Below are 21,765 nucleotides of genomic sequence, written 5' to 3'. Positions count from 1 at the left end.
TATATGGGATGAGATCATTGGCCTTCCTCTCTCATTATTGTGGTCATTGACGGGCCACAGCTTGCCAATGTTTCAGACAGAAGGGGTGGGTGTTTTTTTTCATTTTGTTTTGCTTTTTAGCCTTAACCTGGAAGATGCCAGAATATATTCATGGCACTGTTTGCAAGTAAAATAGGAATCACATTGGATAGAGAAAACTTCAGAACCAGATGCAGAATCGCAGAGAAGAGTGAGGGGGCAGCAAAGAGTTACTGTTTCTGTGTCTCTCTCTGTCTCCCTCGAGTGGTCCTTTAAAGTATTGCAGCCCAGGTTCGGTCTGCCAAGCACAATCGATACAGATCTTGTTTTTTTTCTTTTTCTTTTTTTTTAATTTTGATTTATATGCCGCCCTTCTCCGGAGACTCAGGGCGGCTTACAATGTGTTAAGCAATAGCCTTCATACTTTTGTATATTTATACAAAGTCAGCTTATTGCCCCCACAATCTGGGTCCTCAATTTACCTACCTTAGAAAGAATGGAAGGCTGAGTCGACCTTGAGCCTTGGCAAGATTCGAACCTGCAATAATTGCAGGCAGCTGGTCTTAATAACCAGCTTAATAACAGGGTGCCTTAGACCACTGTACTACCAAGGCTCTTGTTCTCGTCTGTTTTGGCAAAAAAAATATAATCTTGTTTTTGAATTCAACTTTGATAAACCTTGATTAAGCTAGGTAAGTGTCCGATCAGATCATAATCAATATGATTCATGCCTATTTGAAGCATTAGTCCAATTCAGGGGTGAAATCCAGCAGGTACTGACAAGTTTTGGAGAACCAGTAGCAGAAATTTTGAGCAGTTCAGAGAATTAGTTTTTAACTTCTATATGTATTTGTATTTATTATGGCTGTTCACCGCCCTGAGTCCTTCGGGAGTAGGGCGGTATACAAATATGAAAAAAATAAATAAAATAAATAAAAAAAATTGGCAAATACCACCTCTGGCTGGCCCCAGAGTGGGGTGGGAATGGGGATTTTGCAGTATCCTTTCCCCAGGAGTGAGGAGGGAATGGAGATTTTGCACTATCCTTCCCCTGCCATGCCCACCAAGCCACAACACGCCCACCAAGGCACACCCACAGAACCAGTGGTAAAAAAAAATTTGGGTTTCACCACTGGTCCAATTGGCACGGTTCACATCCCCTCCATTAGACCAGGCAAGAAAATGGATTGGTCAGGTCAACGTTTGGTCTGCAGATATGTGTTAACGGCGTCTATGGAGCTGTAACATTTGAACACAACACTCCGATTGTAACACAGTTTTTGATGTTTAGAGTATCGCAGGATCTCAGACTGGTTTAAGGGAGTTATATCAAACTTACTCCCAGGTAATTACCAAAGATTTCAAGTGATGTCTGTGTTCATGGATGATTCTTCTCTTCCCAACCTTAGAGAAATCTATATACCAAAAGGGCAATCAATGCGAGGCTAACAATAATATAACAGGCCAATAAAGGGTTGCTCAAAAAACCCGACAACCTCTGGCCTCAGCCTTGGCAGGAAGCCTAACTGAATATTATTATTATTATTATTATTATTATTATTATTATTATTATTAATAAGAAGAAGAACCAATGATTAATTGAATAATAATAATTATTATTGATTAAGGAAGTAAATAAAGGAGGCCTTTTAAAGACAACTAAAACAAAAGCAGAATATAAGAAAGAAGTAATTGAGCAGCGAGCTGAAAATTGGAAACATAAAGCTCTGCATGGCCAATACTTGAAAAGTATTGAAGGCAAAGCTGACCAGAAACTAACTTGGAACTGGTTAAGATAGGAGTACTGAAAAAAGAAACAGAAAGCTTTATTTTGGCAGCTCAAGAACAAGCCCTAGCCACAAACTGCATGAAGGCAAAAATTCAACATGTTACCACCAACAGCAAATGCCGCCTCTGCAATGAGAAAGATGAGACAGTCGACCCCCTGATCAGTGGGTGCAGCAAAATTTCACAAACTGACTACCTACAACGCCATGACCGTGTTGCTAAGATCATTCACTGGAAATTGTGCCAGAAGTTTGGATTTGAGTACAGCAAAAACCACTGGGAACATCAGGTTGAGAAAGTTTTAGAGAATGAGAAACTCAAGATCTTGTGGGACTTTAGGATTCAGACTGACAGGCACTTGGTCCACAACACACCTGACATAACAATAGTTGAAAAGAAAAAAGTATGGTTCATTGACATTGCAATACCTGGTGATGCACGGATTGAAGATAAGCAGCAAGAAAAAAATCACAAAGTACCGGGACTTGCAAATTGAAGTTGAGCGACTGTGGAAAAAGAAATCGTGTGTTGTCCCGATTGTAATTGGAGCCCTCGGAGCAATACCCAAAGGGCTACCCCGCTATTTAGAAATTCTAAATTTGCCGGACTTGAACATTTTGACTCTACAAAAAACCACCTTACTCGGAACAGCTTACATCCTCCGACGATACCTTAACAGTTCCTAGGTCCTTGGTTAGGACTCGAGCTGCTGAGCTATTAACCAGCCTCAAAGGCTGTGAATCTCTCTAAAGATTAAATAATAATAATAATAATAATAATAATAATAATAATAATAATAACCACCTTAACAGTTCCTAGGTCCTTGGTTAGGACTCGAGCTGCTGAGCTATTAACCAGCCTCAAAGGCTGTGAATCTCACTAAAGATTAACCAATAATAATAATAACAACTTTTATTGTCAGTGCACAACATCTGTACAATGAGATTGGTTGAGCTCCCTCAGTGCACCCCCCCAAAACAAAACAACTCCCTAACCCAATAAATCATATTAACAAAACACCCAGTCCCACTGCACCTGTGTGAACATGTTACACATTGCACCAGCCTTGCAAGTCCATCGTACTACGTAATTATGAAGTTATTTCTCATTCAGGAGTCTGACAGCCCAAGGATAAAAAACTGTTCTTCAGCCTGTTTGTGCGGCTGGCTATGCTTCTAATATCTCCTTCCCGATGGGAGGAGGGTAAAGAAGGGGTGACCAGGGTGGGAGTCGTCCCTTGACATCTGAGGCTCTGCTTCTGAAATATGGTTAAAAGAGTACCAATTGTTTTTAGAGGAAATGGAATAGAGCAAGGGGTGTCCAACCTTGGCAACTTTTAAGACCCGTGGACTTCAACTCCCAGAATCCCCCTGGCTGGGGAATTCTGGGAGTTGAACTCCATAGGTCTTAACAGTTGCCAAGGTTGGACACTCCTGGAATAGAGAGCTAAGCTATTCCTAGAGAGGCCGTTCCAGGGGTGAAATTCTGCAGGTTATGACAGGTTCAGGAGAACCGATAGCGGAAATTTTGACCAGTTTGGAGAACCGGTAGCGAGAATTTTGAGTAGTTTGGAAAACCGGCAAATACCACTTCTGACTAGCCCCAGAGTGGGGAGGGAATGGGGATTCTGCAGTATCCTTCCCCTGCCACACCTTCCAAACCACACCCACCAAGCCTCACCAGGCCCACCAAGCCACGCCCACAGACCCCGTAGTAAAACAATTTGGATTTCACCACTGGGCCCTTCCACTTTATACTGCAGGAAGAAGATGACAGCTGTTCTCCATCTTCCCAGAGTAGAAGATCTTAAAGGCACAGGAAGCCAGATCCTGGTTGAATGCTAGGAAGAGCTCATCCTAAGGTCGATTCGCCAAGGAAACCCCCACCCACCCCACCCCTTCACTAATGTGTTAATGCAAAAGCTTGGAAAGCTAGCAAAGCGTGTTCATTTGCACTCCTGTGGAGCAAACTCCAGGTTTGATGACCTCAAGGGGTCCTCCAGTTCTAGGCTTCCTTGAGTCTTCTTTGCTGCTTTGTTATTGGCCTCCTCCGGAGGGTCACGCTATCTCATACGTTCGATTGGATTATCATTCCTCCCTTCCATTCACTGATGGCCTGGCACTTCAGATACTCTCAATCTACTTCCTTCCTTCCCTCTCTCCCCCCCCCCTCCTTCCAACCCCCTCTATCCCGTAGCCTTATCCCACGCTTGGATTTCCCCAGCCCTCAATACTTGTCTGAAGCATGTCCTGATTGCATCATCCTGATCTTCACCCTTGTGTGCCTTTCTCTCTCCCTGCCCCCCCCACACTCCTTTTCCTGGAATTCCAGCAAATGGGAGTGCAAAAATGGTTTTGCTTTCATTTGGGAGACAAGCAGAGCTTCTCTACAGCAAGGTACCCTCAGCCACGATTAAACTGAGTTTAATGTTTCTGATTCAGCACGGCTGGGAAGGCACGGGGGTGGGGGGGGAGAGGCCATGCTGTGGGACAGGCCTTCCCTATTGATTAGATTTATATTCCACTTTCGTCACGGCATGCAAAACACTTCCAAATTTTGTCCCAACACAGGCTGTGATGTGAGACATGCTTGGCAGGGACTTAGGAGTGGTTTCAGACAATGCACCCAACTGCCTCGTGTTTGGCTGGCTTGTGGCCGAAACAATAATATCCATAACCAACAACTTATGGTTTATTGGGGGTGGCGGGATGTATGTGCAGTGGTGGGTTTCAAAAAATTTTACTACCGGTTCTGTGGGCGTGGCTTGGTGGGCATGGCATGGGAAGGATACGGTAAAATCTCCATTCCCTCCCCAATCCAGGGGAAGGTTACAACAGAATCCCCATTTCCTCCTGATCAGCTGGGACTCGGGAGGCAGAGAATAGGTGGGGGCGGGGCCAGTCAGAATTTTTACTACCGGTTCTCCAAACTACTCAAAATTTCCACTACCGGTTCTCCGGAACTGGTCAGAACCTGCTGAAACCCACCTCTCTGTGTGTGTCTCTCTCTCTCTCTCTCTCTCCAAACTTGGCAACTTGAAGACTTATGGACTTCGGCTCCCAGGATTTCTTAGCCTGCTATGCTAAGGAATTCTGGGATTGGGAAGTCCACAAATCTTCAAGTTGCCAAGTTTTGGAGAAATCCCCCCCCCCGTTTTTCCTATCAATTTAAACCTGGCCAATTGTGGTGAGTTGTGTTGCGTTATGGGTACCGGGGCCAAATTGGTCCCAAAACCACTGATTTGACTTTCCATAAAACTGCACCAAGCCCTAGCCAATATCTTCTTAACCCAATCCATCCCAGTGTTTCCTGATCACGTGCAAAGTTCAGGAAAGGTCATTGAAATCTTTTCTTTCTAAAGGCAACACACAGAGAGAGAGAGAGAGACGGGGGGGGGGGGGGGGGAGGAGAGATATTCTTGGCTAAACTCAAGAGGAGGAGGAGGACTTGTATGGGTTTAGAGCACTGATGGGATTCAGCCGGTTCGCACCACTTCGGTTGTTAACTTTCTGAGCAGCTTGGCAAACTGGTTGTTGGAAGAAATCATTAGGGCAGAGAACCGGTTGTTAAATTACTTGCATCCCACCACTGGTTTAGAGATAGGACACCACCAGGAGATCCCAGAGCAGCAGCCAAACTTGCAAAACACCCACCAAAGAGCCACAGCCTGAGATCTCCACGGCCACGGCCACCAAGTGGCCAGGCGTCGGTGTCCACTCTACGGAGGCTTTGTATGTATGATGTATGTATGTATGTATGTATGTATGTATGTATGTATGCATGCATGTATGTATGTATGTATGTATGTATGTATGTATTTAAACTCCGGGCCCCGTCGATCAAAGGCGGGTCCTTTTCATGGAGAGCCATCCCTTTTCTCACGTTCTCAAGCCAGGACCCAAGCTGGGAGATGGATGGGGCGCTGAAGGCGGGGGGGGGGGGGGGGAGAAACCGCCCACCACCAGAATGAGTCAGAGGCGTGGTTCCCCAGGCGGGGCAGCCGGCCGAGGGGATTAGGGCCCCCCCCCCAGCCAAGACGTCGGACTTAAGCACACAGCCCAGGAATGGGGCAGGGACCTGAAAGGCAGCCCAGCCCATCCCTGACGCAGGGAAGAGGCCGCCCCTCCCGATTCAAAAGCTTCCCCCGCCAGGCGTGCAACAGCCCCGGCTTTCTCGGCCAAGGCAGCTCCGGTCCTGCGCTGGCTGCTCTTCGCAAGCCCCGGCGCTGCAGGTAAGAACTGGCCGGCGGGAGGGACGGATGGGCGGACGGGTCCGCGGGGCCTGGAGAAGGGGAGGGCGAGCTTGGGGGGGGGGGGGAACCGGAGCGGATTCCAACGCAACGCAACGCAACGGAGCCGCTTCGGTAGCGGGGTTGAATTTCTTCCATCGCTGTAACAATGGCTGGGGAGGGGGTGGGTGGGGAGGGGGTGAGGGATGCTGCGGGGTTCTGCGAGCAAACCTCCCCCCCCCAACCCTTTGATTTGGCGACGATCCGAGTTTGAGTCCGGTGGGTCTGCTTTCAGGGGCTACCCGCTAGCCTAGCCAGAGGATGACTGTGCCTCTGAGAGTGTGCAGAGTGCGCTCTCTCTCTCTCTCTCTCTCTCTCTCTCTCTCTCTCTCCTCATCCCTCCCTCCCTCCCTCCCTCTCTCTCTCTCTCTCTCTCTCTCTCCCCCCCCCCCCACTTTCAGCGCTTCTCCAAGCCGGTTCTGGTCCCGCACATTTTAGGAATTGAGTTGGTTTCCGAAGCGGACGTCTTAGCCAACGGAATCGCCTCTCTCTTTATATAAAATAGAGATTAAGTCCGAGTTGAAGCTGGAAACACGAAGCGTCAGCATCTAAAAATCCACACACACACACACACACACACACACACACACACACACACACACACACACACAGAGGCATCCGATCTGCATAGAGAGGCTTAAGGATGCTTGGGGGAAGGTTATTCCACCAAGGTTCATTTATAAGTGTGTGTGTGTGTGGGTGGGTGGGTGTGTGTGTGTGTGTGTTGGGTTCATCCTTCAGTAACGGGGAAAGTTCTTGCTTGATGGGCGCGTGGAGCGAAATGACGGGTTTTGTGTGTGTGTGTCTTGGAACTGCGAGTCCGGATTCATTCATTAAATCCGCCAGAAAAGCCTACGGGGGGGGGGGATCGCTCATGGAAACGATTCTGGCAGATCCAGGCAAGCGGGGAAGGCAGGTGAAGGTTATGCACGCTGTTTTTTGGGGGGGTGTTTTTTTTTTTTAAACAATGGACCCCGGAGCCAAAAAGTTATCGCCCCAAAAAGTTATTGCCAGCCGGAGAAGAAGAACCAAAAGTCTTAGTTAGTGTAAAAAAAAAAAAAAAGGAGGGTGGGGGGAATAGGTAGAAATGAATGGGTTGTGTCTTTTCTCTGGGAAAAAAAACCTGGCATTGTATTTCTTAATTGTTGTGAGCCGCCCTGAGTCCTATGGAGATAGGGCGGCATACAAATCAAATTAAATTAAATTAAATTAAATTGCTGAAACCAGAGGCTCCCAATTCTGGCGAAGATTGACCAGATGAGCGGAAGAGTCCAACTTGATTTAAACTCGCTTTGCTTGTTCTCATCAGGGTTGTGAATTTTACGTAGTGCCATGTTTTTTGGCTTGGGTCATTTTTTGTACTTTTTGGGAATGAAACTTGAAGATCGTTTCTCCAGTAGGCTGCAAAAAACCATTTCACACTGCCCACTGACCTAGATCTCAGCTAGAATAAAATTGATTTTATTTGAATAGCTCTTCATCCGGGCCTTGGGCGAGGTGGGGGGGGGGTCCGTCCCCTTGATCTATCACATGTCCCATCTTTTATCTTTTATCACTTATTTTCATTGATTTGGCTGGGTGAGTCTTTTTGCTTGTTTTTGCTTTTTTAATTTATATGCTGCCCTTCTCCGGAGACTCAGGGTGGCTTACAATGCGTTAAGCAATAGCCTTCATACTTTTGTATATTTATACAAAGTCAGCTTATTGCCCCGACAATCTGGGTCCTCATTTTACCTACTTTTGAAAGGATGGAAGGCTGAGTCAACCTTGAGCCTGGTGAGATTTGAACTTGCAGTAATTGCAGGCAGCAGATGTTAATTACAGTGCTTTAGTCCACTGTACTACAGGCTCTTTTATTCTAGAACAGAACAGAAATAACAGAGTTGGAAGGGACCTTGTAGGTCATCTAGTCCAACCCCCTTACCCCAAGCAGGAGATCCAGATTTCTTTGTTTGATTGCTGTGAGCCCCTCGGAGTCATTCAGAGTCGGGTGGCATACAAGCTTATTCATCAATTATTATTTTACTTATTCATCTTTCTAAACTGAAACGCCTAGATCAGGGGTATCAAACTCGATTTCACTGAGGGCCGCATCAGGGTTGTGTTTGACCTCAACCCTGGGGGGGGTGTGGTCAGGATGGGCATGGCCAGCTCGAAGTCACTCATTGAGGCTCTGTTTTCAGCTGCAACGTCCTCCTGCAGCCCTCTGCCAGCGAAAACGGAGCTCGGGGGGGTCTGTGTGTGGCCCACCTAGACTCTTTTTGCTGGCAGAAGGTTGCAGGAGGTCATCACAACCAAAAACGGGACTCAAGAGGACTGTGCAGAGGCAGGTGGAAGCTGTAGTTCAGCCATATCCCAGGAGCTTCAGTTTTGCTATCTTCCTCGCCCCGTTTCTGTTTACATCAATATTCTATTAATTTAGAGTCGTGTTTTGCAACTCTGGCCACTTGAAGATGCTGGCTGGGGAATTCAGGGAATTGAAGTCCACAAGTCTTCAAATGGTCAGGGTTGGGAAATACTGACTTAGAGGATGGCTTATGTTTGGGTAGGAGACTTGAGTGTGTGATCCCACTCCATCTGCTTGGTCACTAATGATCGGCACGAAATCTATTGGATCTGGGAGATTTATTTATTTTATTTATTTATTTTGCTTTAATTTATATGCCACCCTTCTCCGGAGACTCAGGGCGGCTTACAATGCGTTAAGCAATAGCCTTCATTCTTTTGTATATTTTATACAAAGTCAGCTTATTGCCCCCACAAACTGGATCCTCATTTTACCTACCTTTGAAAGGATGGAAGGCTGAGTCAACCTTGAGCCTGGCGGGATTTGAACTTGCAAGCAGCAGATGTTAATAACAGTGCATTAGTCCACTGTTCTACCAAGGCTCTACCAGTCATGAAAGCTGCATATAACTATTGGGAGAGATTGTGTGTGGTCATAAAGCCTTAAGTTGATTTTGATTCCTGAACTGAAATCCCTGAAGTTTTCTTACCAATGTTTTGGAGAAATGGCTTGCCATTGCCTCCTTCCTAGGGCTGAGGGGAAGGGACTGGCCCAAAGTCACCCAGCTAGCTTTGTGCCTAAGGTGGGACTAGAATTCACAATCTCCTAGTTTCTAGCCCTGTGCCTTTAACTAGTACACCCAACTGGGTCTTATTAAAGCTTTAGAGTAGGGGGCTACATCAACAAGAGCATTCAAGGTTGACTCAGCCTTCCATCCTTCCAAGGTGGGTAAAATGAGGACCCAGATTGTTGGGGGCAATAGGCTGACTCTGTAAAACTGCTTAGAGAAGGCTGCAAAGCACCGTGAAGCGGCATATAAATGCTATTGCTATGGCAGGCTATGGCAGGCTAACTCTGCCCACTGCCAGGAGTTCGATCCTGATGGCTCAATGTTGAATCAGCCTTCCATCCTTTTGAGGTGGGTAAAACGAGGACCCAGATTGTTGGGGGCAATAGGCTGACTCTGTAAACTGCTTAGAGAGGGCTGTAAAAGCACTATGAAGCGGTATATAAGTCTAAGTGCTATTGCTATTAGAGAGGTAAAAATGGGACCCATAGCTTGGGTTACAAGCTCACGTAGCTGATAAGTCAACACTGCTGAAAGCATCATAGATGACCTCTTATCTGGCAAGTGGGAGGGCCAGAGACTACGGTTCAGACACGGCTACCTCCCGGATTTAGTGTTGAGCTCAGTGTAGATCGGTTTTCCTTTTGGCTCCGAGTTTGCAATTTTGCCCGATTTAGTAACAGTGCTGCCCAAGGCATGTTGCTATGGAATTCTCCCATAACAACACACACTCAGCTCTTTCATCTCCTCCCGGTTATGTTTGTTCACATGACTGTCTAAAGGCACGCATTGGTGCACAGTTGGTCACATGTGCTTCCCACCCACCCCTGATGATGTTGTAAGTGCATGTGGTGGTTTGGCAATAGGAGAAGTTGAGACCTGGGTCAGAAAAAGTGGAACTCTGCCTTCAAGAGCCTCATAAAAAAGGCTGGAGACCCAGTTTGGTCGAGTGGCTAAGGCATCAGGATAGAAAGTGGGAGACAGTGAGTTCTAGTCCCATCTTAGACATGAAAGCCGGCTGGGGGACTTTGAGCCAATCGGCCGAGGCTATGAGTTCTAGTTACACAATAGGCACGAAAACTGATTGGATGACTGGTCCAATCACCAGGAGACTGTGAGTTCTGATCCCGCCTTAGCCATGAAAGCTGGCTGGGTGACTTTGGGCCAATCACTGGAGACGGTGAGTTCTAGTTCTGCATTAGGCACGAAAGCTGATTGGATGACTGGGCCAATCATGACTGTGAGTTCTAGTCCCATCTTAACCATGCAACCTGGCTGAGTAACTTTGAGCCAATCACTGAAGACAGTGAGTTCTAGTTCCACAGTAGGCACAAAAGCAGGGGTGAAATCTACTTACCTTCCCTCCTGGTTCGGAAGTGCATGCTCTGCACGCACGCACGTCATGTGCGATTTTGGACCCTCTGCACATGCACAGAGGGTCAAAAACAGGTTACTTACTAGTTAAAACCAGGAAGTAATGACATCCGGACAGGTGGGGTGGAGCCTTGCAATGCCGCCGCTACCGATTTGCCCAAACCAGTGCGAACCGGTAACATTTCACCCCTGCATAAAAGCTGATTGGATGACCGGTCCAATCACCAGGTGACTGTGAGTTCTAGTCCCGCCTTAGGCATGAAAGCTGGCCGGATCACCTTGGCCCAGTCATTCCCTCTCAGCCCAACTCACCTCACTGGATGGTTGTTGTGGGGACAAAACAGGAGGAGGAAGGGGTGATGGAAATGTCGGCTATCTTGAGTTATTTACAAGAAACAATAAAGGCAGGATACAAATTAAGTAAAACAAGGCGAAACTCTTCCAAGGTCTTGTCCTCATGATGATTCCTACTCTGCTCAGAAGCAAATCCCAAAAGATAAGATTGCCTGTGCTGATTGACGTCATTTTGGGATTTCTGCTCCTACCTGGTCGGCCTTCTTCCAACAGGAAAAAGGTCGTAAAATATAGGCAAAACTCAACAACTGTCTTGCTTAGCAGCGGAAAGGTTGAGCTCAGTTGTGGTCATAAGTCAAGGACTACTTGCACTTGTTTCTAAAGTCATTCTGTCTGTTACATGAGACTAACCGAAGGGTTGTTTTTTTTCCACCAGAGACAGAAAATCCATCTCTGCCCAAAAAACATAAACCATGATAAACTATTTAACCATGTTTGCTTTGCTTTTTTCGCCTTTGCTACTCACCTAGGTACTGCCCAGGGGACGCGGTGGCTCAGTGGTTAAGACACTGAGCTGCTCAATCAAAAGGTCGGCAGTTCAGCGGTTCGAATCCCTAGCGCCGCGTAATGGGGTGAGCTCCCGTTACTTGTCCCAGCTTCTGCCAACCGAGCAGTTCGAAAGCACGTTAAAAATGCAAGTAGAACAATAGGGACCACCTTTGGTGGGAAGGTAACAGCGTTCCGTGCGCCTTTGGCGTTGAGTCATGCCGGCCACATGACCACGGAGACGTCTTCGGACAGCGCTGGCTCTTCGGCTTAGAAACGGAGATGAGCACCGCTCCCTAGAATCGGGAACGACTAGCACATATGTGCGAGGGGAACCTTTACCTTTACTTTTAGGTCCTGCCCAAGGCAACGGTTTTATCTTAATGTTTAGGGCCAGCCCTGCCCCATAAAAATATGATTGCACCCTGAATGGTGAACATAGGAAAAAGGGAGATTTTGATACTGTCTCGGGAAGGGTTAAGTAAGAAAGAGCACTCACACGTGTACATACAAGTGGTAATAACACATACCATCTCAATACTTTGTCGTTTATTTATCCAGTGACCCATGGCTGCCAATGCTCTGATTCGGAAAAACGCCCCTTTCGTTGGCTCTGTAAATATATTTTTAACAGCTTTGTTCTGAGACCGTGCCAGGAAATTAGCTTAGGGATGCTTGGGGTGGGCGCAGCCTAGAAAGGAGGTACCCACCCAAGCTGGGAGGGGAGCATCTCAACCCTCTTTCCTAATGGAAAATCCCAATGGTCCGTTCTCCTTTTGGGGCAACACAGGAAGAATAGCAATAGCAATAGCACTCAGACTTATATACCTCTTTACAGTGCTTTTACAGCCCTCTCTAAGCGGTTTACAGAGTCAGCCTATTGCCCCCAGCAATCTGGGTCCTCATTTTACCCACCTCGGAAGGATGGAAGGCTGAGTCAACCTTGAGCCTTGGTGAGATTCAATCTGCCAAATTGCAGGCAGCAGAAGTAGCCTGCAGTCCTGCACTCTAACCACTGCGCCACCGTGGCTCAAAAATAATTACAAGTCGCTGAGTAGTTGGATGGTTGAGCTTCAGTTGACCTAATTCCACCATGTTTTAAATAGCCAGTTCAGTCACGAAGGGTTTTGTACGCGTACGAAGCCAGAGCTGCTTCTAATCATGGTTGAAAGAGGCCGGGGTGGTCTCATGTAAAACAACCATGTTAGAACCATAAATCATGATTTACGGAGGGGAGTTTTACACCTACGAACCACCTAAATTACCCCTTTAGCGTGGTTTGTGAAGTCGGCCATATGTGTTTGTGAGACACGATTTATGATTTAGTATTGGTGGGGTGATCCAATCAATAGTTAAATTCAACGACACGGCAAAATGTCTCGGAATCCCACGGCCAGCAGCTTATTGAGATGTCGGTTGAAGATCGTATTCTGCATCTTTGATGTCCTTGGGAGACAGCACCCTGAGTCTGTTCCTACCCATAAATATTAAATTTGTATCATAAAAACTGAGATTGCTGAGTGGTGCAGTGGCCTAGAGGTGGAGCTCTTGCCTCTCCTGCGCGAGCTGCACTGGCTCCCGGTGGTCTTCCGGGTGCGCTTCAAGGTTCTGGTTACCACCTTTAAAGCGCTCCATGGCTTAGGACCTGGTTACTTACGGGACCGCCTACTACCACCAATAGCCTCCCACCGACCAGTACGCTCCCACAGAGAGGGGCTCCTCCAGGTGCCGTCGGCCAAACAATGTCGGCTGTCGGCCCCTAGGGGGAGAGCCTTCTCTGTGGGGGCACCGACGATCTGGAATGAGCTCCCCCCAGAGATACGGAGGATTCCGGATCTGCGCACCTTCCGCTGCGAGCTGAAGACGCTTTTATTTCATCAAGCTGGCCTCGCCTAAATCTTCTCCCTTTTAAGTGTAAATTTTAAATTTTTACTGTATTTTAAAATATGGGTATTTTAAATTATGGGTATTAATTCAGCCAAATTTATTTAATTCATTTAATTCGATTTTAAATTTTGTATATCTATGCGTTTTATTTCATGGCTGTGCACCGCCCTGAGTCCTTCGGGAGTAGGGCGGTATAGAAATTCAATAAAAAACTAAAAAAACTAAAAAACAATTAGGAGGCTATGAGTTTGATCCTAGGTAGAGGCAGATATTTTTCTCTCTCTGGGCACAAGGTGAATATATCTGCTGAAAAAAAGTGTCCGCATTGGCAACAGGAAAGGCATCCAGCCAGTAACAGCTCAGCTCTAATCAGTTGTCCAGACTCCACCCTACAAGGGTTCATTAAAAGATGATAAAAACTGAGATTACTCACCTCCCTGGTTTTTGTTTTTGTTTTCCCCTAGGGATGGATGTTTCCAAAGCCACCAAACTTTTTGTCTCGACGGGACGTCGGATCATCACAATTGGCTTTGCCTTGCTCATATTATCAGTGCTGGCATGGGCCTACATTAAGGGCATCCAGCTGGTCTCTGACCAATACCACATCATGGCCTTTGGCCTCTACGGAGCCTTCCTCACCTTCCACCTCATCATCCAAAGCTTCTTTGCTTTCCTGGAGCACAAGAGGATGCGGAGGGACTCGCTGGCGTGCAGCTACACCAAGTCGGTGGCCCTCACCATCTCTGCTTATCAGGAGGACCCAGCCTACCTCCGCGAGTGCCTTCAATCAGTCAAGGCAACCCTGTATCCCCCAGAGAAACTCCGGATCATCATGGTGGTGGATGGGAACAGCAATGAGGACCGATACATGATGGATATGTTCCGAGAAGTCTTCGCTGGAGAAGACGTGGGCACTTTTGTTTGGGAGAACAACTACCACCATCAACCTCAATTGGATATGGAGAAAGAGGGCAGTGGTTACCAAACTGGGGATGAGCCTTCTGCCTACACTGAGATTGATATGGAAGATCCCGGACAACTGGTGGTGGAAGAACTGATCCGCACCAAGAGATGTGTCTGCATCATGCAAAAATGGGGTGGGAAGCGAGAAGTCATGTACACAGCTTTCAAGGCCCTTGGGAATTCAGTCGACTACGTTCAGGTACCCAACTTTTTATTATTATTATTCTTTTATAGAACTAGGGGGTTGACATGATAGCAGGATTCCAATATCTCAGGGGCTGCCACAAAGAAGAGGGAGCCAAACTATTCTCCAAAGCACCTGAGGGCAGGACAAGAAGCAATGGGTGGAAACTAATCAAGGAGAGAAGCAACTTAGAACTAAGGAGGAATTTCCTGACAGTGAGAACAATTAATCAGTGGAACAACTTGCCTCTAGACGTTGTGAATGCTCCAACACTGGAAGTTTTTAAAGAAGAGATTGGATAACCATTTGTCTGAAGTGGTGTAGGGTTTCCTGCCTGAGCAGGGGGTTGGACTAGAAGACCTCCAAGGTCCCTTCCAATTCTCTTATTCTGTTAAATGGGAGAGCAGGTATCCTTTTCTGAGCTGAGATCTCTCTGTGGATTTTGATACCATTGAGGGTGGTAGGGGACTGGAGACTAAAATGTACAAAGTATGGTTGCAGGAACTGGGTATATCTAGTTTGATGAAAGGAAGGACTAGGGGAGACATGATAGCAGTCTTCCAATATCTCAGGGGCTGCCACAAAGAAGAGGGAGTCAAGCTCCTCTCCAAAGCACCTGAAGGCAGGGTGAGAAGCAATGGGTGGAAACTAATCAAGGAGAGAAGCAACCTAGAACTAAGGAGAAATTTCCTGACAGTGAGAACAATTTATCAGTGGAACAACTTGCCTCCAGAAGTTGTGAATGCTCCAACACTGGAGGTTTTTTAAGAAGATGTTGGATAACCATTTGTCTGAAGTGGTGTAGGGTTTCCTGCCTAAGCAGGAGGTTGGACTAGAAGACCTCCAAGGTTCCTTCCAACTCTGTTATTCTATTCTATTCTATTCTATTCTATTCTATTCTATTCTATTCTATTCTATTCTATTCTATTCTATTCTATTCTATTCTATTCTATTTATCTCACCTTCCATGTGAAGAGCTTGGGGTATAATACAGTCTACTCCCCTTCAATTGTATCCTTTCTGGAAGGCTGACAGATAGTGACTCATCCCAAAACATACATTGGCCTTCAGAGATAAGTAGAGATTTGAACTCCAGATCAACATCTTATCCCAACATTCTTTAATTAGTCTCTTCCAGATGTCCTGGCAAATTCACCCTGGCATCTAATCATGTCTGGGCATGTTGGGATTTATAGTTTGGCACATGTGAAAGGTGCATGGTTGAGGAAATTATTCTTCATCCAAGCACCTAACTGTTTATTGGTCTTGAAAGTTGCGTATCTTCCATCTGCTGTTGTTGGGCTATGATTTTTTTTATCATTTCATTAATTACAATGTCTAGGATTTCAGACTCTAGCGTGGTAATTATATAAGTTCTGGCAGCCCACCAATTTGCCACCGTGCCCAACCTTTACAGTTGGCAGCTAAAATGCTCCCAATAAACTTTTAGGTGGTGGAACCTCACTGACCTTGACTGATCTCCCAAAAAAAGCTTCATGAATTACTTTCCACAGGGAGTCTTCCTTTTTAATCTCTTCAGCCCCTTTATGGTTAGCCCAGTAATCTCGTTTTTCTAGAAAATCAATCATGCATTTCCTCATTTGCGTATGCAAGGTTAGATAGCTTTCATTCCCATTCTACAGATGGGGCAAGTGAGGAAGTAAACTGTTATCTTTTTAAGTCAATCAGTGACTGTTATACATGAGATAGGTTGCACTTGGTTGTTTACTAGAACAGGGTCTTCAACCTTGGCAACTGTAAAACTTGTGGACTTCAACTCCCAGAGTTCCTCAATCAGCAAAGCTGCATCCCAGCGAATGCAAAGCTGGCTGAGAAATTCTGGGAGTTGAAGTCCACAAGTCTTAAAGTTGCTAAGGTTGGAGACCCCCTGAACTAGACAATGCACTTCCATGGCATCGTAATTGCTGCAAATGGAACAAGCTGTGACAATAAGCTTGGGAGACAGGAGGAAGAGTCACTACTCAGACCCCCAAACTTGGCAACTGTCAGAGTTCCAAGTAACACCCCCAACGAAAGAAGACTCCGAAGCTAGAGATTCCTCAAATCCTTAAATTAAGACTTGTGGACTTCAACTCCCAGAATTTCCCAGCCAACATGGCTGGCTGAGGAATTCTGGGAGTTGAAGTCCATAAGTCTTTAAAGCTGCCATGTTTGGAGACCCCCCTGGCCTAGATAATGGTCTGATAAAAGACATCGGAGTCCAAAGCAGAAATGGGGTTAGAGAAAAGATCTCAGAAGAGGTCTAATTCTGTGGAAAGTAAAGACAAGGGGAAAGGGAAGGTCCTTTTAGACTGCAAGATTCTATGCCCCACTTTACAATACAAATGGTATTAATACTCATGGCTTTGACTTCCTGTGGAAACCACCCTTTATTTTACTACTACTGTCTAAGCCAGAAGTCTTCAAACTTGGCAGCTTTAAGACTTGTGGACTTCAACTTCCAGAATTCTCCAGCCAGCTATGCTGGCTGGAGAATTCTGGGAGTTGAAGTTCACAAGTCTTAAAGCTGCCAAGTTTGAGGACTCCTGGTCTAAACTGTAGTTCTTCCTCCTGACTCCCAAGATTCTTCTTGAGTATCTATGTATTCTTTTGATCTTGTGCCCTTTGGGCTGGCTTGTACATGTATGTACGCCACGCTTTATTGCAACCAAGGGATGTTCCCAAATCAGTTGATGCTGCCTCTTCTCCTGCGAGGACCGAAGACTGGAAACGAAGAGGTCAAACTGTAGAATTCTTCCGGACCCAGGCTTTAGGTTTTTCAGCAATCCAGATCTTCTTGACAAGTTGATGGGGGCGTCTTTAGACTAAACTCTTGCCTTCTCCCAGGTATGTGACTCTGACACCAAGTTGGAACCGGAAGCAACGGTAGAACTGGTGAAGGTGCTGGAGTCCAACGAACGCTATGGGGCCGTTGGGGGAGATGTCAGGATCCTCAACCTTTCCGACTCCTACATCAGCTTCATGAGCAGTCTGCGCTACTGGATGGCTTTCAACATTGAGCGGGCCTGCCAGTCCTATTTCAACTGTGTCTCCTGTATCAGTGGTCCCTTAGGTAAGGTTTCCACCTGTAAATAATGTCTTAAGTCCTTTCTCTGAAGAAGTCATGAAGCGATATTGGAAAGATGAATGCATTTCCCAGATCCACTGCATTTCTTTTAAAAAAAAATCTTACCCCTTCTTTTTATTGGTTGCATCAGGTCTGTATCGGAATGACCTCCTACAGCAGTTTCTGGAATCCTGGTACAATCAGAAGTTCCTTGGCACACACTGCACCTTTGGAGATGATAGACACCTCACCAACAGGATGCTGAGCATTGGCTATGCCACCAAGTAAGGAAATCTGGGTTATCTGATGGAATATAGGAACCATATGGAATGAAATGTGAGACGTCTGTTGAGGTAGTTCTTTTAGGAGTCAGCAACCTGCAGCTCTGGAGCCACATGTGGCTCTTTTACCCCTCTGCTGCAGCTCCCGGTCACTCAAAATACGCATCACAACCACCAATGTGCGACACCCACCGGCACGCAGTTTATTGAGCTTTTCAACTCCTGGTAGAGGGTTGCCAACCATGGATAAATCCAAGAAAAGAAAAGTTTCAGAAGAAAACAGAACATTTAATTCAACTACATTTGCTAGTTTTGTGGCTGCTCAGGAAATAATCAGGCACGGGAAGGGTTTTGTGGCTCCCGGTGTTTTCTTTTCTGTGGGAAATGGGTCCAAATGGCTCTTTGAGTGTTTAAGGTTGCAGATCCCTGTTTTAGGGTGCTAATTTTTTTTTTTTTTTTTGCAAGGAGGACTTTCCATTTCAAACACTTGGCTTCATTTATGAAGTCCTCCAGATATGGCTTCCTGACTTACGGCGGAGTTTTTTCAACCTGGGCAGGTTTAAGAGAGGTGGACTTCAACCCCCAGAATTCCTCACCCAGCATGGCCTTCGTAAACTTTCCCAGGTTGAAAAATACTGATTTACAGGGTTGTTGTTAAATACAGAGACAGGTCTTTGGGAGCAATTAAAGAACACGAAGAAATCTTGTGGTTTTGTTGAAGCTTTGTCTTTTTAAAGGGATGTGGTGGCTCAGTGGCTAAGACGCTGAGCTTGTTGATCGAAAGATTGGCAGTTCAGCTGTTCGAGTCCCTAGTGCCGCGTAACGGAGTGAGCTCCCATTCCTTGTCCCAGCTTCTGCCAACCTAGCAGTTCGAAAGCACGTAAAAAACGCAAGTAGAAAAATAGGGACCACCTTTGGTGGGAAGGTAACAGCGTTCCGTGCGCCTTTGGCATTTAGTCATGCCAGCCACATGACCACGGAGACGTCTTCAGACAGCGCTGGCTCTTCAGCTATGAAACAGAGATGAGCACCGCCCCCTAGAGTCGGGAACGACTAGCACATATATGCGAGGGGAACCTTTACCTTTACTTTTACTGTCTTTAACTGACACTGGTAGCAGCCCTTGTAGGTACTACGATATCAAGATACAAGTTAAATTCAGCATCTTCCTATTTTTCCAGTGTTTGGTACTGAGCTGACTTAATATATCTTTGCCCAAACATTATTCCTATTAAAGTGTTACGTTAGGAAATTAAATTGGTTCAAGCTTGAATTGCTTAAGCTTCTACTTAACACCCACACAATACTTTTGGGTATCCTCAGTTTGTTCATGAATTGCTATGTTCATACAATATGATCAATTTCGGATAATGAGCTTAATTTCTGCTTTTATATAAGATGCTTTGTCCAAATCGAGAAAATCTATTATGAATATAATATGAAAAGGGAGTTATGCAGTTTGCAGAGACAAAGGCTGAATTTCCATAACATTTTCCAAACCCTTCCCACCTAGTTTAGTGTGTTGCATACAAATTCAGGCAGAAAATAATGTTTTCATGGCCTTTCTCTCATTTTCATACAACCATAACCTCATGAGGAAGAACGGGGGGGGGGGGATCTCCAAACTTGGCAACTTGAAGACTTGTGGACTTCAATTCCCAGAATTCCGCAGTCAGGATGACTGGGCAGGGGAATTCTGGGAATTGAAGTCCACAAGTCTTAAAAAGTTGCCAGTTTGGAGATCCCTGAGGTCACATCGTCCTTCCCACTTTGCAGATTGGGAACTGCAGGAATGAGATGGATTTCTTGGGCCAAATTTCACCGTGTTGTCCTCCAGTTCCCACGGCAGGTATTTTAGACCAAGGTTTTCATTAGAAAGATAGGGCTGGAAGAGACCTTGAAAGTCTTCCAGTCCAACCCCCATGCCAAAGACAGGAGACCCTACACCAGGGTCAGCAACCTGCAGCTCTGGAGCCGCATGTGGCTCTTCCATCCCTCTGCTGCGGCTCCCTCTCTCCAGTTGGCTCCACAATTGATAGGGCTTTCGGTTAGGACAGGTAGAGGAAAAAGGATGCCGTGCTAGGAGGAGACTCTATGGTGCGGGAACTGGACTTCCGGTTGGCTCCAGAACTGAACGGGGGGCTTCCGGTTAGGACCTTTGTGGTTCTTTGGGTGTTTAAGGTTGCCGACCCCTGCCCTACACCATCCCAGATGAATGTCCCATCTTTTTTTGAAAACCTCCAGGAGTGGAGCATCCCCAACTTTGGGAGGCAAGCTGTTCCACTAACTAACTGTTCTCGCTGTCCGGAAATTTCTCCCTAGTTCCAGATTAGATCTCTCTTGAATGAGCTTCCACCCATTATTTCTTGTCCTGTCCTTAGGTGCTTTGGAGAACAAGTCAACCCTTCTTCTCTGTGACTGCCCCTCAAGTACTGGAAGACAGCCTCTCGTGTCACCCCAATCCTTCTCTTCATTAGGCTAAAGATATTTTGTTCCCTACATAGCTACAGTAGTGGCCAAAATTGTGGAAACCTTTTGGGGAAAAGTATATTTTCTAAAACTAGCTAATAACACCACTTTTTTTTTTTTCAGTAGTACCATAAAATTATATATCAATGGAAAGATCATTTAATCAAGAATGTAATGCAATAACTTTTATGAGGGATTTGCTGTTAGAATAGCAGTTACAGTATAAAGAAGAAAAGTGAAACACGTAGAAAAAATGAGATATACAAAAATTATCACTGTGTCAGTTAATACTTAGTTGGGAAACCTTTAGCATGAATGACGGCCTTACAACGTCTTCCCATGGCGTGAACCAAGTCTTTGAGTTCTGCAGCTGTTATAATGTGAAACCAAGATTGGATGATTGCTTCTATTAACTGGGTTTTATTGCTGGGTCACTTCTGACTAACCAGTTTCTTTAGTCGGCTCCGTAGATTTTCAATTGGGTGAAGGTCTGGGCTATTCCCAGGCCATTCCAGCAGTGGAATAGGATTATCTTGAAACTACAAAAAAAAAAGTGGTGTTATTAGCCATCAAACCTCAAAAATACACTTTCCCCAAAAGGTTTCCACAATTTTGGCCACTACTGTAGTGTAGCCATGATCAGGAAAGGACCAGTGCAGGAAGTACTCAAGACCATAATGGAGTCAAATCGAGTTGCATCTTGTTCCTCCCGTGTTAATCTTTGCCTCCTTTCCTTGTGCCAGATACACAGCTCGTTCCCGCTGCTACTCGGAGACCCCGTCCTTATTCCTACGTTGGCTGGCTCAGCAAACCCGTTGGACCAAGTCATACTTCCGGGAATGGCTCTACAACGCCCTCTGGTGGCACCGGCATCACCTCTGGATGACTTACGAGTCGGTAGTCTCCGGCATCTTCCCTTTCTTCGTCACGGCCACGGTCTTGCGGCTCTTCTACGGGGGGAACCTGTGGGACGTGCTGTGGGTCTTGCTTTGCGTCCAGCTGGTGGCCTGCGTGAAGGCCCTTTACGCTTGTTGGCTGAGAAGCAACCCAGTCATGCTCTTCATGTCCCTCTACGCCGTCCTCTACATGGGAGGTCTACTTCCGGCCAAGTATTTCGCCATCTTGACTATGAACAAGAGCAGCTGGGGGACCTCTGGAAGGAAGAAAATGGTCGGCAACTACATGCCTCTGCTACCTGTTTCCATCTGGGGTCTTCTTCTGTTGGGAGGCCTGGTCTACACTATCTACCAAGAAGCCTTGGCTGACTGGACGACAGAAGCCAAACAAGCAGAGATCTTGTATTTGCTGGCCGGTTTGGCCATCTACTTGGGCTATTGGACATTCATGGTCATGCTTTACTGGGTATGGATTCGGAAGTGTTGCCGGAAGCGAATGGACCTCTACAGCCTGGAGGTATGAGCAGGAAAGAGGGCGAAGATCTCCAGATTCCTAGATTCCCATCTAAGCTGTAGCGGTACGGAGCAGCTTAACCGAAGGATCTTCCAGGGTCAGAACTAAAAGAGTTTCTAATT

General features: G+C 46.2%; 1 protein-coding gene across 1 annotated transcript; it reads left to right on the top strand.

The window, feature by feature from the left end:
• The first annotated feature begins 5,870 nt into the window (after window positions 1-5,870).
• Window positions 5,871-21,765, top strand: HAS1 (hyaluronan synthase 1). The gene is given in 6 exon segments (XM_070949736.1): window positions 5,871-5,969; window positions 5,971-6,037; window positions 13,734-14,431; window positions 17,264-17,489; window positions 17,635-17,767; window positions 20,977-21,765. Coding segments are annotated over 6 exon segments (1,899 nt in total). The 3' UTR covers window positions 21,653-21,765.

Source organism: Pituophis catenifer, unplaced genomic scaffold, assembly GCF_029215685.1.
Source record: "Pituophis catenifer annectens isolate HBS135680 unplaced genomic scaffold, rPitCat1.0.hap2 SCAF_9, whole genome shotgun sequence".
NCBI lineage: Eukaryota > Metazoa > Chordata > Lepidosauria > Squamata > Colubridae > Pituophis > Pituophis catenifer.
Note: the sequence above shows the minus strand (reverse complement) of the source record. Positions and strands in the feature narration are given on the sequence as shown.